Raw genomic sequence first — 21477 nt, forward strand, 5'->3', positions numbered from 1 at the left:
TGTCCCCGGCCCTGGTTGGTCGTGCGGGTGGCAGCCACTGGATGTGTCCCTTTCACGTCGATGTTTCCCTCTCTCTCTCTTCCTCTCTCTCCCTCCCACTCTGTCTGTACAAAAAATGGAAAAATGTCCTCGGATGAGGATTAAAAAAAAAAAAAAAAAGAATATGGACTTTGGAGTTACATAGACCTGTATTTAAATCCTAGCTTGACCCGGCCCACAGGTCGATCAACGAGGACTCTAGAGGGGGAGTGAGGATGAGGAGGGACAAGAGACACAAGAAATGGAGACAAGACAGGATTCTGATCAAGTCTCATTTATTTAGGGGGAGTTCACGCAATATATAGGGGGAAAACAGGTGAAACAGTTAATGAGTATCCCACCTGAAGCAAATTCCAGTATATACCCCAGGTGGAACAAATAAGCAAAGAATGGAGTAAACAATTATCTAGAAGAATGCAGACACTGTATTCAGAGAAACCCCGTCCTGGGGCCGGAGACAGCAGAGCAGACTTTAACAAGATGGATACCATGCAAATGGTCTCCCACACTAGCTTTCATTTTCTTGCTGAGTTTCTTGGGCAATGTATTCAGTTTCATAGTTTTCATAAATGAAACTAGATCACCTTTTATTATCAGATGAGAAGGAACACAAAAGAGAGTAATGTACTAATAGCAACTGAAGAAGTGGTAGTAATACAGTTTTTAGATTTTATAGAAAATTAGAGCTAAAAGGATTATCTGATCCAGTCTCTCAAGAAACTGCAGCTTTTCAAATTAGGGTAATTTCTCCAAGTCCTAGATTTCATCTTGCTTGAGAATAACTGATGCAGCCTTTGTGTATTTATGCAAATTGTACGGAAATCACATGCAGATAAAGTATACTGTGCCTGAATTTCATACTAAAAAAACTTGTTGTTTTTTTTTTTAGAGAGAGAGGAAGGGATAGGGAGAGAGAGAGATAGAAACATAGATGAGAGAGAACATTGATTGGCTGCCTCCTGCCTGCCCCCCACTGGTGATTGGGCCCACAACCTGAGCATGTGCCCTGACCAGGAATTGAACCAGCAACTTAGTGCATGGGTCGATGCTCAACCACTGAGCCACACTGGCCAGGCCTGAATTTCATATTTTAGACATTTCATTAGATAAAGAACAACATACGCATTAAAATAATGGATCTTTACAATATGCATGGACAGTTAGCACCCTCTACACCATTGTGAATGCTATTGAAGCCACAGAGAACACCGGATTTCTTTTCTGTTCTCCTACTCCTGCCTTCATCTAAAAACAGTGAATAGTCCTCAACTTTCCTGTGAGCCACATTCATAACTTGTGGTTTGTTTTATGTTTATTTGCAGAGGAACTATTGATATAATGGAAAAACAGTTCCTCTGAAAATAAGAATAACAGCTTTGATTCCTAATGAAAGATTCTGAGCAAATGACAAGCTGTTGAAACTTTGGAGCAATGTGGGGAATAGGCAGAGGTGGTTTTCATTGGTGAGGATCATGTGAAAGGAGAGCTGGACTAGAGCCAGAACCAGACTACTACCATTAATTTCTACTCTATGGAGTCTGTGCCTGTTTTGTTCACCACTGTATCCGAAGCAGCTAGCACAGTGCCAGGCATATAATAGGCATGCAGTACATCTTTGTTGAATAATAAATGCTATTATATTCATTTTTTTTATCCTCACCCAAGGATATTATTTTTCCATTGATTTTTCAGATAGAGTGAGGGAGGAAGGGAGGGAGAGAGAAAGAAAGAAAGAGAGAGAGATTTATGTGAGAGAGACACATTGATGTGTGAAAGACACATCGATTAAGGCTGGGGATGAAACCTGCAATCCAGGTATGTGCCCTTAACCGGGAATCAAATCCAAGACCCTTCAGTCCTCAGGCCAATGCTTCAGCTGCTAAGCCAAACTTGCTAAGGCTAAATAAATGTTATTTTAGCTTCCTGCCCAAGGATTTGGCATCCAAAACAATATTGTGATAATCACTATATGAATTTCCTCTTAACAGAAACAAAGGAGCTGCTTGTTTTTGTTTCCTTTGAGACAGGCTTGAAAAGTCTCTCTGATATCTAACATTCAGAGGAAAAGTGGAGTGCTGTTACCACAAAAGGGAGTAAGGGTAACGTTTTTGTGTGTAAGTGTGGTTGGCCACTTTTAAAACGCACACATACATGTTACTAAATACAGAAATGCTTTCTAGTCTGCAGCATGAAAAAAAATAAAGGGTAATAAAACTTTTTGTATAGTATTTTATATACATAGTTTCCTTATATCTTTTTAATCAATAGAAGATAGGCTAAAGCAGTAGAAAGTGCAGGAAACCATCTAGTGACAAAGTAAATTTTGCTTTTAAAATCAGTTTTGAGAATAATTTTTCTTTTCTTTTGTTTTTTTTATCCTCACCCGAGGACATTTTTCCATTTTTTGTTCAGATAGACTGGGAGGGAGAGAGAGAAACATTGATGTGAAAGGGACACATCGAGTGGCTGCCTCCTGCACGACCAACCAGGGCCAGGGACAAACTGTAACCGAGGTACGTGCCCTTAGCGGGAACCGAACCCAGGTCTCTCTGGACCACAGGCCAACGCTCTAACTGCTGAGCCAAACTGGCCAGGGCGAGAATAATTTCTCATTTGGTATGTTGATAAATTGACATTTTTGGGGGGAAATTAGCTCAAAGGGTGGGGAGGGTGATGAAAAGGTTAAAGGGAGTCAAAATATATGGTGACAAAAAATATATAGTGACAGAAGGAGACTTGACTTGGGGTGGTGAACACCACCCAAAACTCCCTTATACAGGTAATACAGGCAATGTATTATAAAGTTGTACAGCCTTATATAATGATATTAACCGATGTTACCCCAGTACATTTAATTTTAATAAAAATTTAAATCTCAAATTTAATAAAAACTTTTAAAAACCTCAAAATCATGTCTTCTTTAGTAGATACCAGATACAATGTATTTAATCCTAAAAGGAAAAGAATTCCCCTTCCCTTTTTAAAAAAGGACCTAGAGTGGTACTGTCCAATGGAACTTTCTGCAATGATGGAAATGTATTATTATCTACCTTGTTCTGTATGGCAGCCACTAGCCACAGTGGCCATTGAACACTTGAAATATGGCTATTGAAACTGAGGAACTGAAATTTTAATCTTATTTAATTGTTTTGTTTAAAAATTATCATCATACAGTAAATTTGACTTCTTTTTGGTATACAGTTCTAGAAACTTTTTTTAATTTATTGAATTTTAACAAGTATAGATTCATTTAATTACCACCACAATCGGGACAGCAGTCTCATCACCACCCAAAACTCCCTTATGCTGCCTCTTTATAGTCACTCCTTCCCCACCCCTCATTTCTCCATCTTCCTCTTAAGTTTAAATGTTTACAGTTTTAAAGTAATTTTTTTAATCAGAAAATCATTTGGCCTCAGGGGAGTGATATTAAAGTTTAAAAGAGAATCTCTTTAAAGACACAAAGACACAAAAGCCTTCATTTTATCGTGGCTATGTTTAGCCCCAGCCTGTTTGGCTCAGCAGTTAGATTGTCAGCCTGTGGTCCAGAGAGACCCGGGTTCGGTTCCCGCTAAGGGCATGTACCTCGGTTGCAGTTTGTCTCCAGCCCTGGTTGGGTCGTGTGGGTGGCAGCCAGTCAATGTGTCTTTCTCACATCTATGTTTCTCTCTCTCTCTTCCTCCCTCTCTCCCTCTCACTCTATCTGAAGATGAATGCATAAATGTCCTTGGGTGAGGATAAAAAATAAATAAAATATAGTGGCTATGTTTATATTGACTCTCAAAGTATATGTCTGAACTATATGTGGTTTGGCTATTCTGCAGCTTTTTCATGGAATATGTTATACAATGTATTCTAAAACAAAATATAAATTATTTGTCTACTGTTTTGGATCATTTATGCTAATGATCTCTTCCATAAGTAAGAGCAATCTGACCAACTAGAATTATTAGTCTTGGAAACATTTCATACCATGGACACATTTCAAGATTTTACCAAATAGCCATTGATTACCAAACTAAAGGATAAATAAAAATATGATGTATATTAAAATAAGTGAAAGATTTAACTATATCACTGTTGTAGATGATTTAAAGTGATATTTTCTACTTTGAATCATTTTGAGGTTGTTTTTATTTTATGGAACAAAGCTTTTCAGCAGGAATCGATGATGATGATGATAATAATAATAGTACTCATACTTTAACTGCCTTTGGAACATTAATACCCTACTGCCTCTCAAAATCAACAGGTCTAAAACTGAATTCATCGCCCTGGCTGGTTTGGCTCAGCGGTTAGAGTGTCGGCCTGTGGTCCCGAGAGACCCGGGTTCAGTTCCCGCTAAGGGCACTTACCTTTGTGGCAGTTTGATCCTGGCCCTCGTTGGGTCGTGCGGGTGGCGACCACTCGATGTGTCCCTTTCATGTCGATGTTTCTCTCTCTCTCTTCCTCTCTCTCCCTCCCACTCTATCTGAACAAAAAACGAAAATATGTCCTCGGGTGAGGATAAAAAAATAAAATAAATAAAATAAAACTGAATTCATCATCCTTTTTCCTCTTCACTACAACCTCTTAGCTTCCTCCAGTTTTCCTCCTCTCTGATAGCCAGTGGCCCAAGCCAGAAACCTTTAAGTAACCCTACTCATCTTCTTTATCCTCTATGGCAGCGGTTCTCAACCTGTGGGTCGCGACCCCTTTGGGGGTTGAACAACTCTTTCACAGGGGTTGCCTAAGACATGACAGTAGGAAAATTATAGTTATGAAGTAGCAACAAAAGTAATTTTATGGTTGGGGATCACCACAGCATGAGGAACTGTATTAAAGGGTCACGGCATCAGGAACGTTGAGAACCACTGCTCTATGATCTCTTTACTAGGTCTTGCCTTCCTAAAATGTATCTTGGTTCTGCCCCTTTTCTCTCTCTTTTTTCTTTTTTTATCCTCACCTGAGGACATTTTTTCCATTTTTTTGTTCAGATAGAGTGGGAGGGAGAGAGAGAGAAACATTGACCTGAAAGGGACACATCGAGTGGTTGCCACCTGCAGGACCCAACCAGGGCCGGGGACAAACTGCAACCGAGGTACGTGCCCTTAGCGGAACCGAACCCGGGTCTCTCTGGACCGCAGGCCGATGCTCTAACCACTGAGCAAAACCGGCCAGGGCTGCTCCTTTTCTCTTTACCCGCAGTGTTCGTACCTTAATTCAGACCTTCTATTGTATCATTATTGCAATAGCCTCCGAGCTGATCTCCCATTCTCCTGTGTTACTCCACTGCACCCCAATAGAATCCACAGTGCCTCCAAAATGATTCTTCTCTAAAAAGCAAATAGGATCATGTCACCCCTCTGCTTAACTGCTTAACTTTTCTATCGCTGTCTATTACCTATAAGGATAAATTACAACTATTCTTGGCATACAAGAGGCCCCATAATAAAGCAATTGCTTAATTCTTCACCCTGTTATCTTTCGCTACTTTTGTGCATCCATTTGTCTGAATTCCTGGCTTCATATATCCTTGCTGATTTCTGTTTGTCTTATAATATTCGGGTATTATATTTGCTAAGAAACTTTTTCTCACCCATATTCCCAGGAATGAATGGGTGTCCATTTTCTCTCTTCTCTCTTCTAGTATTCCCTGTGACTGTGTCATGCTCAGCTTTGTATCTGGAGAATCCCAGTTTGTAGCACATATAATAAGTGCTTGATAAATATTAGTTGTTCAGTGTTTACTTTTATATAACTCACTACTACAGAGAACTGCTTTCCTATGTGTTTACTCATCTGATCCTTATAACAAACCGGAAGCTAATAGGGCATATTTCCCATTTTTCAGATGGTAGAACTAATGAGTATTGGCTAATAAGTAGAGAAGTGACACTGGAACTCAAATCTTCTGACTTGCAACCCAGTGTGTGTGTGTGTGTGTGTGTGTGTGTGTGTGTGTGTGAGAGACTATGTCATAAATTTTTGTAAGATGTCAGCCAAAGAGATACATGCAGTCATGGTAGTAGTTCTAGGGTGTGTTTGCCTATGACTATGTTTCACATACCTGATCAGTACCTGAGTCATGTACACCTCCCTATAGCTTTACCATTCCCATGGGTACGTGATGAGAAGTAGTAGAGAAACTCCATTAGATTGAACTACTTGTTTCATTCTTAAATGTGGTGCGATGATTGTTTTTAGGCTCTATGTCATGTAATTTAATTAAACTGACTTCTGAAATTTCTTTCCAAAGGTTTCACTGGAAGAAAAAAATGCAACTATCATTTATGACTCTAAACTGCAGACTCCAAAGACCCTACAGGAAGCTATTGAAGATATGGGCTTTGATGCTATTCTCCACAATCCTAACCCACTCCCTGTTTTAACTGACACTGTGTTTCTGAGTGTCACTGCTTCACCTACTCTGCCATGGGACCATATCAAAAGTACATTGCTCAAGACCAAGGGTGTCACAGATATTAAAATTTCTCCTCAGCAAAGAACTGTAGTAGTGACTATAATCCCTTCTTTAGTGAATGCCAATCAGATAATAGAGCTGGTTCCGGATCTCAGTTTAGATACTGGAACTCTGGAGAAAAAGTCAGGGACTTTTGAAGATTACAGTATGTCTCAAGCAGGTGAAGTCATGCTGAAGATGAAAGTGGAAGGGATGACCTGTCATTCATGCACTAGCACCATTGAAGGAAAAATAGGGAAACTGCAAGGCGTTCAGCGAATTAAAGGTAATACATCGGTGTTATTTGTTTTGTAAGGCTTACTTTTATGTTTTGGCCTTTTAACTTTCTGCTTTCTTCTGAAGCCTGGGATTTGAATCTGTGGGATTGGAATGCTTATTGCTTCATTGAAGTGTGAGGTACAGTATAGTCCCAGGATTAACGTCAGTAAAGCTAATGATTAAAAGTTACGTGAGTCTTGAACTAGCAGAAAAGGCAGTTGGGGTGGCGAATCGTGGAGTTTCGAGTTCTTAATACAACATGCCTGGGATCTTCTTTACTATATATATATAGTATCCTCACCCGAGGACATTTTTCCATTTTTTGTACAGATAGAGTGGGAGGGAGAGAGAGGAAGGGAGAGAGAGAGAGAAACATCAACGTGAAGGGACACATCGAGTGGCTGCCACCCGCACGACCAACCAGGGCCGGGGACAAACTGCAACCGAAGTATGTGCCCTTTGCGGGAACCGAACCCGGGTCTCTCCGGACCGCAGGCCGACGCTCTAACCGCTGAGCCAAACCGGCCAGGACTACTCTTAATATATTTTTACTCAGGCATGCAGAAACTTGGAGACCACAGATATAGTGACCATGTCTTTTACTTTTTTCTAGTCTCTGTTAATAGCATATTTTTTTGAAGAACAGAACTATTTTAAGAAAGGGGAATAACAACAATGAGACAAACAATTTTGTGTGGTATTGATTTGGTTTACAGAATGTTTTCTGAGGTAGCCCAGGAATAAATTAAATAATTATTTTTCTTTTTATTAGTCTCCCTGGACAACCAAGAAGCTACTATTGTTTATCAACCTCATCTTATCACAGCAGAGGAAATAAAAAAGCAGATTGAAGCTGTGGGCTTTCCAGCATTTATCAGAAAACAGCCCAAATACCTCACATTGGGAAGTATTGATATAGAACGTCTAAAAAACACACCAGTCAAATCCTCAGAAGGATCGCAGCAAAGGAGTCCATCATATACCAGTGATTCCACGGTCACTTTTATCATAGATGGCATGCATTGTAAATCATGTGTGTCAAATATTGAAAGTGCTTTATCTACACTCCAGTATGTAAGCAGCGTAGTGGTTTCTTTAGAGAATAGATCTGCTGTAGTAAAGTACAATGCAAGCTTAGTCACTCCAGAAACGCTGAGAAAAGCAATAGAGGCCATATCACCAGGACAATATAGAGTTAGTATTGCAAGTGGAATCGAAAGTACCTCAAACTCTCCCTCCAGCTCATTGCTTCAGAAGATTCCTTTGAACATAGTTAGCCAGCCTCTGACTCAAGAAACTGTGATAAACATTGATGGCATGACTTGTAATTCTTGTGTGCAGTCTATTGAGGGTGTCATTTCAAAAAAGGCAGGTGTAAAGTCCGTACTAGTATCCCTCGCAAATGCCAATGGAACCGTTGAATATGATCCTCTACTAACCTCTCCAGAAACTCTGAGAAAAGCAATAGAAGACATGGGATTTGAGGCTACCTTGTCAGGTAATTAACACTTTTTTCTTTTCTATGTATTTATTTATTTATATACTTATTTTTATTGAATCTATTGGGTTGACCTTGGTTTACGAAGTCATACAGGTTTCAATTGTACAGCTCAACAAAACACCATCTACACACCGCATTGTGTGCTTATCACCCCAAGTAAAGTCTCTTTATGTCCCCGTTTCTCCGCCATTGACCACCTCCCTCACCTCCCACCCCACTTTCCCTCTGTCTATCATCATATTGTTGTCGGTGTCTATGTGTTTTATATATATATGTATATACACATATATAGATACACACACACACACACACATGGTTTTTTGCTTAATCCCTTCACCTTCTTTCATACAACCCCCCAGTTTCTCTCCCCTCCATTTTGTTCATCAGTTTATTTTGTTCACGAGATTACACATATCAGTGAGATCATATGGTATGTCTTTCTCTGACTGTCTTATGTCATTTAGCATAATGCTCTCCAGGTCCATCCATGCTGTTGCAAAAGGTAAGATTTCCTTTTATAAGGCCCAGTAGTATTTCACTGTGTAAATGTACCACAGCTTTTTAACCCTCTTATCTACTGCCGGGTACTTGGGCTGTTTCCAGATCTTGTCTATTGTAAATAACACTGCTGTGAACATAGTGGTGCATCTGTTCTTTTGAATTAGTGTTCCGGATTTCTTCAGATATATTTTAAGAAGTGGAATCACTGAGTGAGAAGGCAGTTTTATTTTTATTTATTTATTTTTTTTGTTACGTGCCCCTAGCGGGAACCAAACCTGGGGCTCTCTGGTCCACAGGCCAACGCTCCAACCGCTGAGCCAAACCGGCCAGGGTGGCAGTTTTATTTTTAGTTTTCTGAGGAAACTCTGTTTTTCACAGTGTCTGCACCAGTCTGCATTCCCACCAACAGTACATGAGGGTTCCCTTTTCTCCACATATACACCAGCAATTGTTTGCCAATGTAACCAAAAGGGACTACTTCTGTGACTTATTTTAATTTAATACTGTACTCATAGAGTGTGAAAATTGCAGATTACCTCTTGTACCTGAAATAACTAAGTTATTTTGGAACAAGACATAAAGTAATTTGCAGTATAAACTTTTTTTCATTTTCCAAGTTCAAAACTAAGTCTTAATAGTAATTTTGAGAGAATTAAGTAAGATCCTGGTGAGAAAAAAAATAATGTTTTTTCCAAAGCCAAAACTCTTTCTTTTGACAAAATGAGCCTCCATTTTGAGTTCCTTAACATTACAGTATTATTTGGTAAATTTTACACTCTATTTTCTGAATGATGCTCTTGTAATCTGAGTGATTCACTCAAGACCAGAAAATAACTAATTTCCGAAGTGGAGGAATCTTGTCCTTTGATATTCAAAGTGTCCTTTGCTGTACCCAAACTGGTAGAAAAGCAGAATCTCAGACCCTACCCTAATGTACTGAATCAAATCTGCATTTTAGCAAGATTCCCTAGGTGACTATGCATTAAAATTTTACAGCCGTTATTATACTGATTTGAGGAGTCTATATCATTATTCATCAGGGAAATGGTCAGGCTTTTGTTAAAGTTTCTTCAAAGATGCCCTTCTTCAGCATCCTGAAAACCAACTCTGCTATGTAGGGCTTCCTCTGTGGGCTGTCCATATAGACCTGAACCTGATTTTTATTTTTAATCCTCACCCGAGGATACTTTTTGCATTTATCCTCAGATAGAGCGGGAGGGAGAGAGGGAGGAAGAGAGAGAGAGAGAGACATCAACTGGCTGCCACTCGCACAACCCCAACCAGGCCGGGGGCAAACTGCAACCGAGGTATGTGCCCTTAGTGGGAACCAAACCCAGGACTCTCTGGTCTGCGGGCCGATGTTGAGCCAAACAGGCCAGGGCGACCTGAACCTGATTTTTGCTCAAGGGGAAGAAAGAACAAATTAGATAGGTTAGTGGAAGTTTCTACATCATTTTTTTTCCTCCTTATTTCTGTAGGAGAGTAGAAAATCTTTAGCTTTTTTTTTTACAGGTGCATGGATATGCTAGAGAGAACAATTTCTTCCTTCTTGGGAGATTATTAGTACTGCACTGAATAAGCTAAAACAGAATAGCAGCTTTTCTGAAACTGCAGGGGGAGCTTCTGGGATGATCGGCACTTCCCACTGTTCTACAGACCATAAGCATTCTACGAAGAGATTCTCCAAATACTCCTTTATGCAAAATGAAGATTACTGCTAACTTATTCTTTGCTTCTTCTTCCACTGTCCACAAAGACATCTTAATTTTAAAAAATACCATTTATTAGTGTAAATTCAAACAATACAGAAGTATCTAGAGAGGAAATTTGTTCATTTGTCTGTCATTCTGGTCCTGCTCTAACCCTATTCTCCAGAGGTAGCCACCATTCATAGTTTGGTATGTAGCCTCCCATGCTTTCTTGTGCATGTTTTCATATATACATACACTCAAAAAAATTAAATAACATCATACTGCAATGCTGTTTGGTAAATGGTGTTTGGTTCCATTTACTGTACCACAAATTGCTTTAATACGAGTATGCAGATTGTTAACATGGTGTTAAAAATTTGTTATAAAAATAAGAACTATCCATTAACAAACTATACCTAGGGTTTGGGGTGGAAATAATGGCTGAAAGAACTTGATATAACCAAAGTTTTGTTTACTCACTTTCGATTTTCCTTAGAAATGGGATGGACAGCCTTGAAATTAGAAGTCACTTCCTAGGAAGTGTAAAGATAACATAGATCCATGCTGGCTTTAAAGGAATGGATGGACAGTGCCTGGGGGTGGATGTGATGAATGACTAGGGTACAGCTGGAGAATACCTCAAATTAAAAGAATCTTTCCCTGTCCACCAGGTACAAATGAGCCATTGGTAGTAATAACTCAGCCCTCATCGGAAATGCCACATTTGACCTCATCTAATGAATTTTATGCTAAAATGACGACACCAATTCACAACAAGGAGGACACAACGACTTCATCTAAGTGTTACATACAGGTCACTGGTATGACTTGTGCTTCCTGTGTAGCAAACATTGAACGGAATTTAAGACGAGAAGAAGGTGAGACACTCTGAAAGTTTGTTTTATGTCCTAGTTTGAAGACTCTGTCCTTTTTGCCTTCGTATGTGTTTTGTTACCATGTTTATGATTCTTGCCAAGACCTCATAAAGACTATCAGTGATGTTCAGGACAGCCTTGACTTTCTGACAGCCAGTTGTTAGTGTTTTGTTCCCTTAGATGTAGTTCCTATCTAGTTTGCTTCATGATCACATTTTAATATTAATGAAATTTGTAGGGAAATAGCACAAGGAAATACATAAGATTACTATTCTTTATGGACCTTGGCTGAAATATATTTTCTGAAACAGACAAAATTACTGATAAAATTATGTGTAAAACTAATAAATAGAATCCATAAGTTTCAGTATTGCTATACCCAGACCAAGCATGAGACTAAAACCAAGTTTGTTTAGAATTACAAGGGTGGGAATAAGTAGGTTAAATTACCGGCCATCATTACATAAAAGATAAATCATAAGTAAGGATATGAAATAACAATAATACAAAGACTACTAATAGATAATGCAATAATAAATTAATAAATAATAATACAAGAATAAATTCTGTGTTTCACATACTCACAACTGTACATCTCTTGTGCCCACCCCTGTATATTGTTTTCTTCCAACATTTGATCGCTGACCTTTGCTTGCAGTAAAAATGTTCAAAAGTTACTTAAGCCCGGCCGGTGTGGCTCAGTGGTTGAGCGTCAACCCATGCACCAAGAGGTCGCCGATTCGATTCCCAGTCAGGGCCCATGCCCTGGTTGTGGGCCCAATCCCCATGGGGGGGCATGTAGGAGGTGGCCAATCGATGTTCTCTCTCATGGATGTTTTTCTTGCTCTCCCTCTCCCTTTCTCTCTCTAAAAATCAATAAAAAAGAAAAAAAGTTACTTAATATTGTGTATGAGGTTTGATTTTAGGTTACAAAATTTTAGAAATTTTACAACATGCCCTGGCCGGTTTGGCTCAGCGGTAGAGTGTCGGCCTGTGGTCCAGAAAGACCCGGGTTCGGTTTCCGCTAAGGGCATGTAACTCGGTTGCAGTTTGTCCCCGGCCCTGGTTGGGTCGTGCGGGTGGCAACCACTCGATGTGTCCCTTTCACGTTGATGTTTCTCTCTCTCTCCCCCTCCCCACTCTATCTGAACAAAAAATGGAAAAATGTCCTCGGGGTGAGGATAAAAAAGAAAAAGAAAAAAAGAAATTTTACAATGTTATTTAATCACACTCAGGTATTTTAACTTATAAATTTATATTCATGTTACTGGACTTCACAGTATGGCATAGTAGGTTTTTTTAACCATAGAGATATCTGATTATGTTGAATGAAACTGAAGTCATAGGCTTAGTACTTAGGCAGCCCTAACCACAGATGTCTTAAAGATACATGCTGTTATTCACAAGGGCTAAATAAGTAAGATTAATATAAGCTTATTCCCACTACTGGGAAATAATTCAGAAGTATATATAGTAATAATGCAGGCCTGTGGCCAGTAGAATCATCTTATATATAAAGGCCAAAACATTGTAACAAAATGTATGTTATACAGAGTCATCTTCATTTCAATATTATCTTCTCTGCATTCTGTCACTTCTGCATCCTTCATTTCAGCCTCCATTATATCTAATAAAATGCAGTCAACACTGAAGCTTATATCACACTTTGATTGATTAAAAAAGAAAAGGGGGGAGCTTGGCTGGTATAGCTGTGTGGATTGGGTGTCGCCCCATGAACTGACAGGTCCCGGTTCAACTCCCGGTCAGGGCACATGCCCTGTTGCAGGCTCAATCTCTAGTATGGGGCATGCAGGAGGCAGCCAATTGATGTATATCATCACATTGATGTTTCTATCTCTCCCTTCCTCTCTCTAAAAAAACCAATTAAAAATATCTTTTTTAAAAAAGGGGAGGGGGAGGTCGCAAGCAAATGAAAGCAAAAAGAAGTTTCTGAGATTCTTGTTTAATTTTATAATCAACTACTTTTGGGCAATTCAGAAATAGTCATTTTCATGAGACAAGCAAAGCCTGTGCCAATTACAAATCTTTTTTAAAAATATATTAATCTAATTCTCCTAGTTACTCTTATCCCCTTTACTACCTCTTAACCCAATTAGGAATACCATTGGCCTAGCTGGGATGACTTTTTTTTTTTCTTTTTAAACTAAGTAATACTGGTATTCCCATAGTTTAGGCTCATTATATTTCTAAAGATGAATAGAAATACTTCTAATTATAGTTTGAAGTAAGAATTTTAAAAGTTATCCATAATTTATGTAAGTATGAAACCTATTTTTGAAACTTAATAATCAGAATTTCCCTTCTATTTCTGTTTGGATATGGGTTACATTCAACTGAGAAAAAAGATTTTTTTCCTACTGCTCTATCCTGTTACTACTGACACTTTCTCATGAACCATTTCTCTGAGTTATTTGATACTCACAAATTCCAGAGAATCGCTTTATGTAGAAAACTTAGATTATATTAGGTACTTTGTTTTCTTATTAAAATTATTAAATGAACAATTTTTTTCTTTTTCTCAAACCCCACCACTGACCTAGTGACTAGTAGTCCCCATTCCCTGTCTGGTAGCCACCAAGTACCACAGATTCCTAGAAAGAACTGCCATTTTCTGCTGTGTGGAATTAATTTTCTTTCTGGCAATGACAGCAATAGCTGGCCTAGGGAAGTGGGACGTTTGTTAACAAAAGGCTTGCACCACAGAACAGCGTGACTGCCATAAAATGAACTCCTTTGTTCTGTTAACAAGCTGTGTGGTAATTTTTTATTCTAGGAATGAGAGTGCTTTAGATTAGTGTGTGCCAGACAGTAAAATGAGAATTTTAAGAAATGTCTATTATTTGATATTATAATGTGTATGTTGGTACCGTCTTGGACTCTTTGTTGCAACTGCAGTGATTTCCTAAGCCTTTCTCTAGGACTGTCTCATTTGTTTCTAAAAATGCTTTTTATTTACATGATAAGATATCAGCTCATTGCAATTCATGGGCCTTATTTGGATCTTAATTCAAACAAAAGCACAGTGTTAAACAAACTAATAAATAGATATATGACACTTGTGGAAATGTGAATATTGCCTAGATATTTGATGATATTGAAGAATTATTTTATGTATGATAATGGTATCATGGTTTGTTTATTTATTTATTTATTAAATCCTCACCCGAGGATATTTTTCTATTTATTTCTTTAGATAGAGTGGAATGGAGAGGAGAGAGAGAGAGAAACATTGATGTGAGAGAGACACATTGATTGGTTGCCTCTTGCACGACCCTGTGTGGGATAGGGATCAAGCCTGCAACCCAAGTGTGTGCCCTTGACCAGGAATTGAACCAAGACCCTTTGGTCCGCAGGCCGACACTCTAACTGCTGAGCCCAAGTGACCAGGGCAATTATGGTTATTTGAAAAGAGAACAATCTCCATCTTTTAGAAATACATATTTAAATATTTAGTCTGGCTGGTGTGGCTCAGTGGTTGAGCGTTGACCCTGCACCAAGAGGTCATCGGTTCGATTCCTGGTCTGGACACATGCCCAGGTTGTGGGCCTGATCCCCAGTGGGGGGCATGCAGGAGGCGGCCAATCGATGTTCTCTCTCATCAATGTCTCTCTCTCTCCCCCTCTCCCTTCCTCTCTAAAATCAATAAAAGAAAAAAATATGTTTAAAAATAAATATTTAAATGATACGATATCTGAGCTTGAAAATATCAGGGTAGAGGGCAGAGATTACTTGGTAGGAATATGGAAGAAACAACATCAGCCTGGTATTATTGATAATTGTTGAAGCTGGGCGACTGGTACATCAAGTTTATTATGTTGTTCTCTCTTTTATATATATACATAAAATTGAAAATTTCCATAATAAAACTTTTAAGAAAATAAGGGCCCCCTTTCAAATAGTTTTATTTGGTTTGGGTTTAAGACTGTGTAAAAGTTAAGTAATACATTTCTCCAGATTCACTTTAATCCTTTCATAATTAAATGAAAAACAAAAATATTATAACACTCTTTTTAAAAATTATTTTCAAAAAATTATTTATTGATTTTTAGAGAGAGACGAAAGGAGACAGACAGAGAGAGAGAGAGAGATTGATTTGTTGTTCCACATATTTATGCATTCATTGGTTAATTCTTGTATGTGCCCTGACCAGGGACTGAACCTGCAACCTTATAATACTACTCTTTTTTTTTTTTTTTTTTTTTATAAGGTGTGTTATCTGAATTGTTTTTCTTATCAATGCTTCTAGGAATATATTCTGTACTTGTGGCTCTGATGGCTGGGAAAGCAGAAGTAAGATATAATCCTGCTGTTATACAACCCTCGATGATAGCCGAGTTCATCCGAGAGCTTGGATTTGGAGCCACTGTGATAGAAAATGCTGATGAAGGGGATGGTGTTTTGGAACTTATTGTAAGTAAGAATATTTGTGTAATTAATGAAATTTCCAGGATTCAGAAAAGAGTTCCAAAAATAATTAAGGCTGGGAAAATAAGACATAAAAGGAAAATTAAGGGAACTAGACAGTGAAAGGATATGATATGTCTTAATGGTGGCCTTCAAGCATGGAATGTAAAAGATAATCATCATATCTCTATTAAGAACCAAAAAAGAAGAATTGGGTTTAAATGCTTAAATGAAAATCAACTTTTAAAAATGTATGATTCTTACCTATAGCATGTAAAAGAATAAGTTTCAGATGCATTAAACACTTATGTTTTATACTTGAAGTCATAAAACCAAGTGTAAGACATATTAATTTACACTTGATCTTAGCCAAAAGGCCAAGAAGTGATGGGGCATATTGATTTAAAATGGTCATTTTCTCCAATCCAGCAAATCAAGTTTTATTTGTTTAATTTTAGCAATTAAAATGAAAATTTTAACCCTGCACCAAAATAGGTTCCAGCTCAAACAAAAATTTAAATGTAACAAATGAAACCATGAAATATTTGGAGCTTTTTTCAATACGTTAGCATAAACATTTCAGACATCGGAAAAATCCAAAGAATTGCACAGTGGACACCTTTATACCCACCACCAAGATTCTACAGTTAATGTTTTACTATATTTGTTTTATCATACATCAGTCTATCAGTCCACTGTGGAAATAATTTTAGACTCACAAATAAGTTGCAAAAATGGCCCAGAGAATTTCCATGTAGCCTCTACCCAGATTTCCCCAATGGTATAATCTAAACCATTATTTAAAAAATAATATTAGAGTAGAAAGGGCCTTTCTACATAGCCTATAAAATTCATAAATAAAAAGGTTGATGAATCAAGTACATACAGTTTTCCTCTTGGGAGAAAAGCAAAATAAAGTCAAAAGGCAAGTAAAATAATTGTCATTTATCTCATAGATGAAGGTTAATTTTCTTAATATATGAGGAACTGTTTTATAAATCAATAAGAGTAAAGAGCCAGCAACCCAAAAGAAAGATGGTAAAGGATATGAACTGAGAACTCACAGAAAAGCCAAAACATTACCTCTTTAAATATATGAAAAGCTATTTGAACTCATTTGTAATGAGTAAAACAAATTTAAACTGCATTGAAATGTCATTTTTTACCTATTAGATCTGTAAAGATTAAAAACAATTTTGTTAACACTGTGCTTGTGATCTCTCATATTGCTTGTGCAGTGTCAATTGATATAAGCTCTCAACAGGAAATTGACAGTATCTATCAAAAGTAAAGTTGTGCATCCCTGGCCAGTTTGGCTCTGCGGTTAGAGCGTTGGCCTGCGGTCCAGAGAGACCCGGGTTCGGTTCCCACTAAGGGCATGTACTTCGGTTGCAATTTGTCCCCGGCCCTGGTTGGGTCATGCGGGTGGCAACCACTCGATGTGTCCCTTTCACATCGATGTCTCTCTTTCTCTCTCTCCCTCCCACTCTATCTGAACAAAAAATGAACAAATGTCCTTGGGTGAGGATTAAAAAAAAAGTAAAAGTTGTGCATAGCCATTACCTCAGAAGCGTCACTTGTAGGTAGTTATCGAACAGATGTTTGAGTATGTATGAAATGACATGTGCAAAATGTTCATTATATTATTGTTTATAACAGCAAAAGATAGGAAACAACTAAATGTCAGTTATTGGGAAATAAATAAATTATGACACATCCATACTGTGGGATACTAAACAGCTATTAAAAAGAATGGGTAATGGAACCTGCAGGTACCAACCATGTGGACAAATGAAAATGCCTTTGTCTACACATTGCAGTGATCCTACATAAACGTGGAGGTCTCTGTCTGCCTTAGCACAGCTGGCTAAGTCTGATCGTTCCCCTCCATACAAACTTTAAAACCTCACTCCAGGTACTGTTTTCCTTGCTATTTGCTTAATATCTCTGATGATTAAATGTACTGGATTTTCTTTAATTGAATTTATTGGGTGACATTGGTTAATAAAATTATATAGGTTTCAGGTGTACAATTCTAAAAAAAAAAAAAGAAAGAAAAAAAGAAAGGATAGATTTTTACTTTTTAAAGACTTTAAAAAGCTCTGACTGGTTTGGCTCAGCAGTTAGAGTGTTGGCCCTCAGACCAATGAGTTGTGGGTTCAGTTCTGGTCAAGGGCACATACCTTGGTTGCAGTTCATCCCCGGCCCTGGTTGGGTTGTTTGAGAGGTGACCAGTCGATGTGTCTCTCTCACATCAATGTATCTCTCTCTTCCTCTCTCTCTCTTCCTCTTCCTCTCTCTCCCTCCCTCCCACTCTATATGATGATAAATAGAAAAAATAGCCTCATGTGAGGATTAAAAAAAAATAAAGACTTTAAAAAAATAATAGGTTTATTGAACTATAATCCACAAATTATAAACCTCTTTTAAAGTGTACAATTCAGTGGATTTTAGTATATTTTCAGAGTGGTGCTACTATCACCTCAAACAAAATAGAAACAAACTTATAGACACAGAGAGCAGACTGGTGATTTCCAGAGGGGAGGGTGGTTGGGGGACTGGGTGAAAGGATTAAGAAGTACAGATTTGTAGTTACAAAATAGTTTTAGGGGTGTAAATTACAGCATAGGAAATATAGTCAATAATATTCTAATAACTATATATGGTGCCAGGTGTATACTAGAATTATTACAGGGGGATCACTTAATAAATTATGTAATTGTCTAACCACTGACCTGTACACCTGAAACTAATATAAAATAATATTGACTGTCAACTGTAATTGAAAAAATTGCTAGTATAACATCTTTGTCTAGTAAGTCCAGTGTCTGTGCTTCCTCAACGATAGTTTCTATTGATTGCTTTTTTTCTGCTTATAGACCATACTCATTTCATTGCATGATCTCATAATTTTTTTTGTTAAAAATATAGTATGGCAACTCTGGAAATAAGATTCTTTCCACCTCCTCAGGATTTGCTGTTGTCATCATTTGTCATTGTTATTCTTTGTTTAGTGTTATTGTTTGTTCAATACTAATTCTCTGAACTAATTCCATGAAGCCTATATTCTGTTTTGGGTAGCCACTGAAGTCTTTCATTAGCTCAATGGTCAGCTAATGATGGGATAGAAATTTTCTTAAATACCCGAAACCAGTAAGTCTCCCAGTCTTTGCTGAGGAGCTCTATGTAAATGTTGGGGCATGCCTTCAACACTCAGCTCTGTGGTTGTCAATTTTGTCTTAGCTTTCATTTCCTGCCTCTACAGAGCCTGAGGTGAGAGAGGTTGGGGTCTTTTCTGTTTTTTTTCTGAGCATGCACACAGCCCTGGACACGTGCACAACCCTATGCATGTGCATGACCTTCTAGATTCCTAGGAAGATGTTGGAACTGTTGTGGACATCTTGCTTCTCTGCGTTTCCTTTTAGGATTTTTGGTTAGCCTACTGTTTGCCCCAACTATTACCCATTGGCTCAGGCAGCCATAAGATTAAAAAATCCTCTCCTGTTTTTGACAAAATTTTCCAGAGGAAAAAGCTTTTTGTACCCACTGAGCTCCAGTCAGGGCAAATACAGATGTCTTTGCAAGTGGAATATTTCATAGAACCATCAGATAGTTCAAATAATGAAAATTTTCTGATAAAGAGGCTTTGAAGGAGCTCCAACCCTTTTTGCCCTCTCTGGTGGCTTCTGATGCCCTTTTTTTTTTAACCATGGTTGTGAACTGGTGGTCTTCATGATTACCACAGAGCTGGAGGGGAGGAGCAATTATAATGCAGATAGGGATTCATCTGATTTTCTTGAATAAGTGCTTCCTGGGTTGCTGCAAGCTTTTGTTTAGTTCTAGATTTCTGAAAAAGTTGGTTCTGACAATTTTTGCCAGTTTTCTCCTTGTTTTTTTTATTTTTTTATTTTTCTTTATTGATTTCAGAGAGGAAGGGAGAGGGAGAGAGAGAGATAGAAACATCGATGAGAGAGAACATTGACTGGCCGCCTCCTGCATGCCCCTCACTGGGGATTGGGCCCACGACCTAGGCATGTACTCTGACTGGGAATCGAACTGGTGACCTCTTGGTGCATGGGTCAATGCTCAACCACTGAGTCACACTGGCTGGGCTTCTCATTGTTTTATGAAGAAGAAAATTTTCAGAGATCCTTACTATATCATTACTGATATCCCTATAGAAGATATTCTTGAATAAATGCTTTGTAATTTGTTATATACTCTTTGGTCACTTTCCAGAGTCTTTAAACAACTTTTTTTTTTTTTTTAATTTTCAATTACAATTTACTTTCAATATTATTTTTGTATTGGTTTCATGTGTATATCATAGTGATTAGACAATCATATACTTTACAAAGTGTTCCCTTTGGTATTTCTACTACCCACCTGGTACCATACATAGTTATCACAAGATTATTGATTCTATTCCTTATGCTGTATTTTATATCCCTGTGACTATTTTGTAACTATCAGTTTGTACTTCTTAGTCCTTTCACCTCTTTCATTCAGTTTCCCAACCACCCTCCCCTCTGGCAACCACCAGTCTGCTCTCTGTGTCTGTGAATCTGTTTCAATTTTGTTTGTTCATTTATTTTATTCTTTAGATTTCACATATAAGTGAAATCATGTGATATTTGTTTTTCTCTGACTGACTTATTTCACTGAGCATAATACCCTCTAGGTTCATCCATGCTGTCACAAAGGTAAAATTGCATACTTTTTATGGCTTGGTAATATTCCATTGTGTAAATGTACCACAGCTTTTTGAATCTACTCATCTATTGATGGGCACTTGGCTTACTTCCATATCTTGGCTATTGTATATAACTCTGCAATGAACATATATTCTTTTTAAAAAATATTTGTTTCTTTATTGATTTTAGAGAAAGAGGAAGTGAGAGGGAGAGAGAGATATAAACACTGATGAGAGAGAACATCGATTGGCTGCCTCCTGCATGCCCCCCACTGAGGATTGGGCCCACAACCTGGGCATGTATCCTGATCAGAAATAGAACTGGCGACCTCTTGGTGCATGGGTCAGTGCTTAACCACTGAGCTACACCAGCTGGACTGAACATATATTCTTTTGAATTAGTGTTTTGGGTTTCTTCAGATAAATATCCAGAAGTGGGATTGCTAGGTGATAAGGAAGTTCCATTTTAATTTTTTGAGGAAAACCCATACTTTTTTCCATAGTGATCTACACCAAACTGCATTCCCACCAACAGTGCTCCAGGGTTCACTTTTTTTTACATTCTTGCCAACACTTGTCATTTGTGGTTTTATTGATGATAGGCATTCTGACAAGGGTGAAGTGATATCTCATTATGGTTTTAATCTGCATTTCTCTGACAATTAATGACATTGAACATTTTTTCATATGCCTATTGGCCTCTTTTTCATATGTCCTCTTTGGAAAAGTGTTTATTCAGGTCCTCTGTCCATTTTTTGCTTGGATTGTTTGTTTTTGGTGTAGAGTTGTATGAGTTCTTTATAAAGTTTGGATATTAACCCCTTGTCAGATGTATCATCGATGAATATCTTCTTCCATTTTCTTCCATTCAGTGGGTTTTCTTTTTATTTTGTTGATGGTTTTCTTTCCTTTGCAAAACCTATTTAGTTCAATGTAGTCCCATTTGTTTATTTTTGTCTTTTGTTACTCTTGCCCAAAGAGATATATTAGAAAAAAATATTGCTAAAGGAAATGTCAGAGATTTTACTGTC

General features: G+C 37.9%; 1 protein-coding gene and 1 non-coding gene across 3 annotated transcripts in view; both read left to right on the forward strand.

The window, feature by feature from the left end:
• The window catches only part of ATP7A (ATPase copper transporting alpha), a 98444-nt gene that overhangs the window by 40376 nt on the left and 36591 nt on the right, over positions 1 to 21477 (forward strand). For both annotated transcript variants that reach the window (XM_036270762.1, XM_036270763.1), the window contains exons 4-7: positions 6278 to 6767; positions 7533 to 8258; positions 11125 to 11331; positions 15596 to 15759. In XM_036270762.1, coding sequence (XP_036126655.1) covers positions 6278 to 6767; positions 7533 to 8258; positions 11125 to 11331; positions 15596 to 15759 — 1587 coding nt within the window. The remainder of the gene's footprint in view (positions 1 to 6277; positions 6768 to 7532; positions 8259 to 11124; positions 11332 to 15595; positions 15760 to 21477) is intronic.
• LOC118636847 lies at positions 17512 to 17649 on the forward strand. The gene has a single exon (XR_004960813.1).

Source organism: Molossus molossus, unplaced genomic scaffold (assembly GCF_014108415.1).
Source record: "Molossus molossus isolate mMolMol1 unplaced genomic scaffold, mMolMol1.p scaffold_m16_p_2, whole genome shotgun sequence".
Taxonomy (NCBI): Eukaryota; Metazoa; Chordata; class Mammalia; order Chiroptera; family Molossidae; genus Molossus; species Molossus molossus.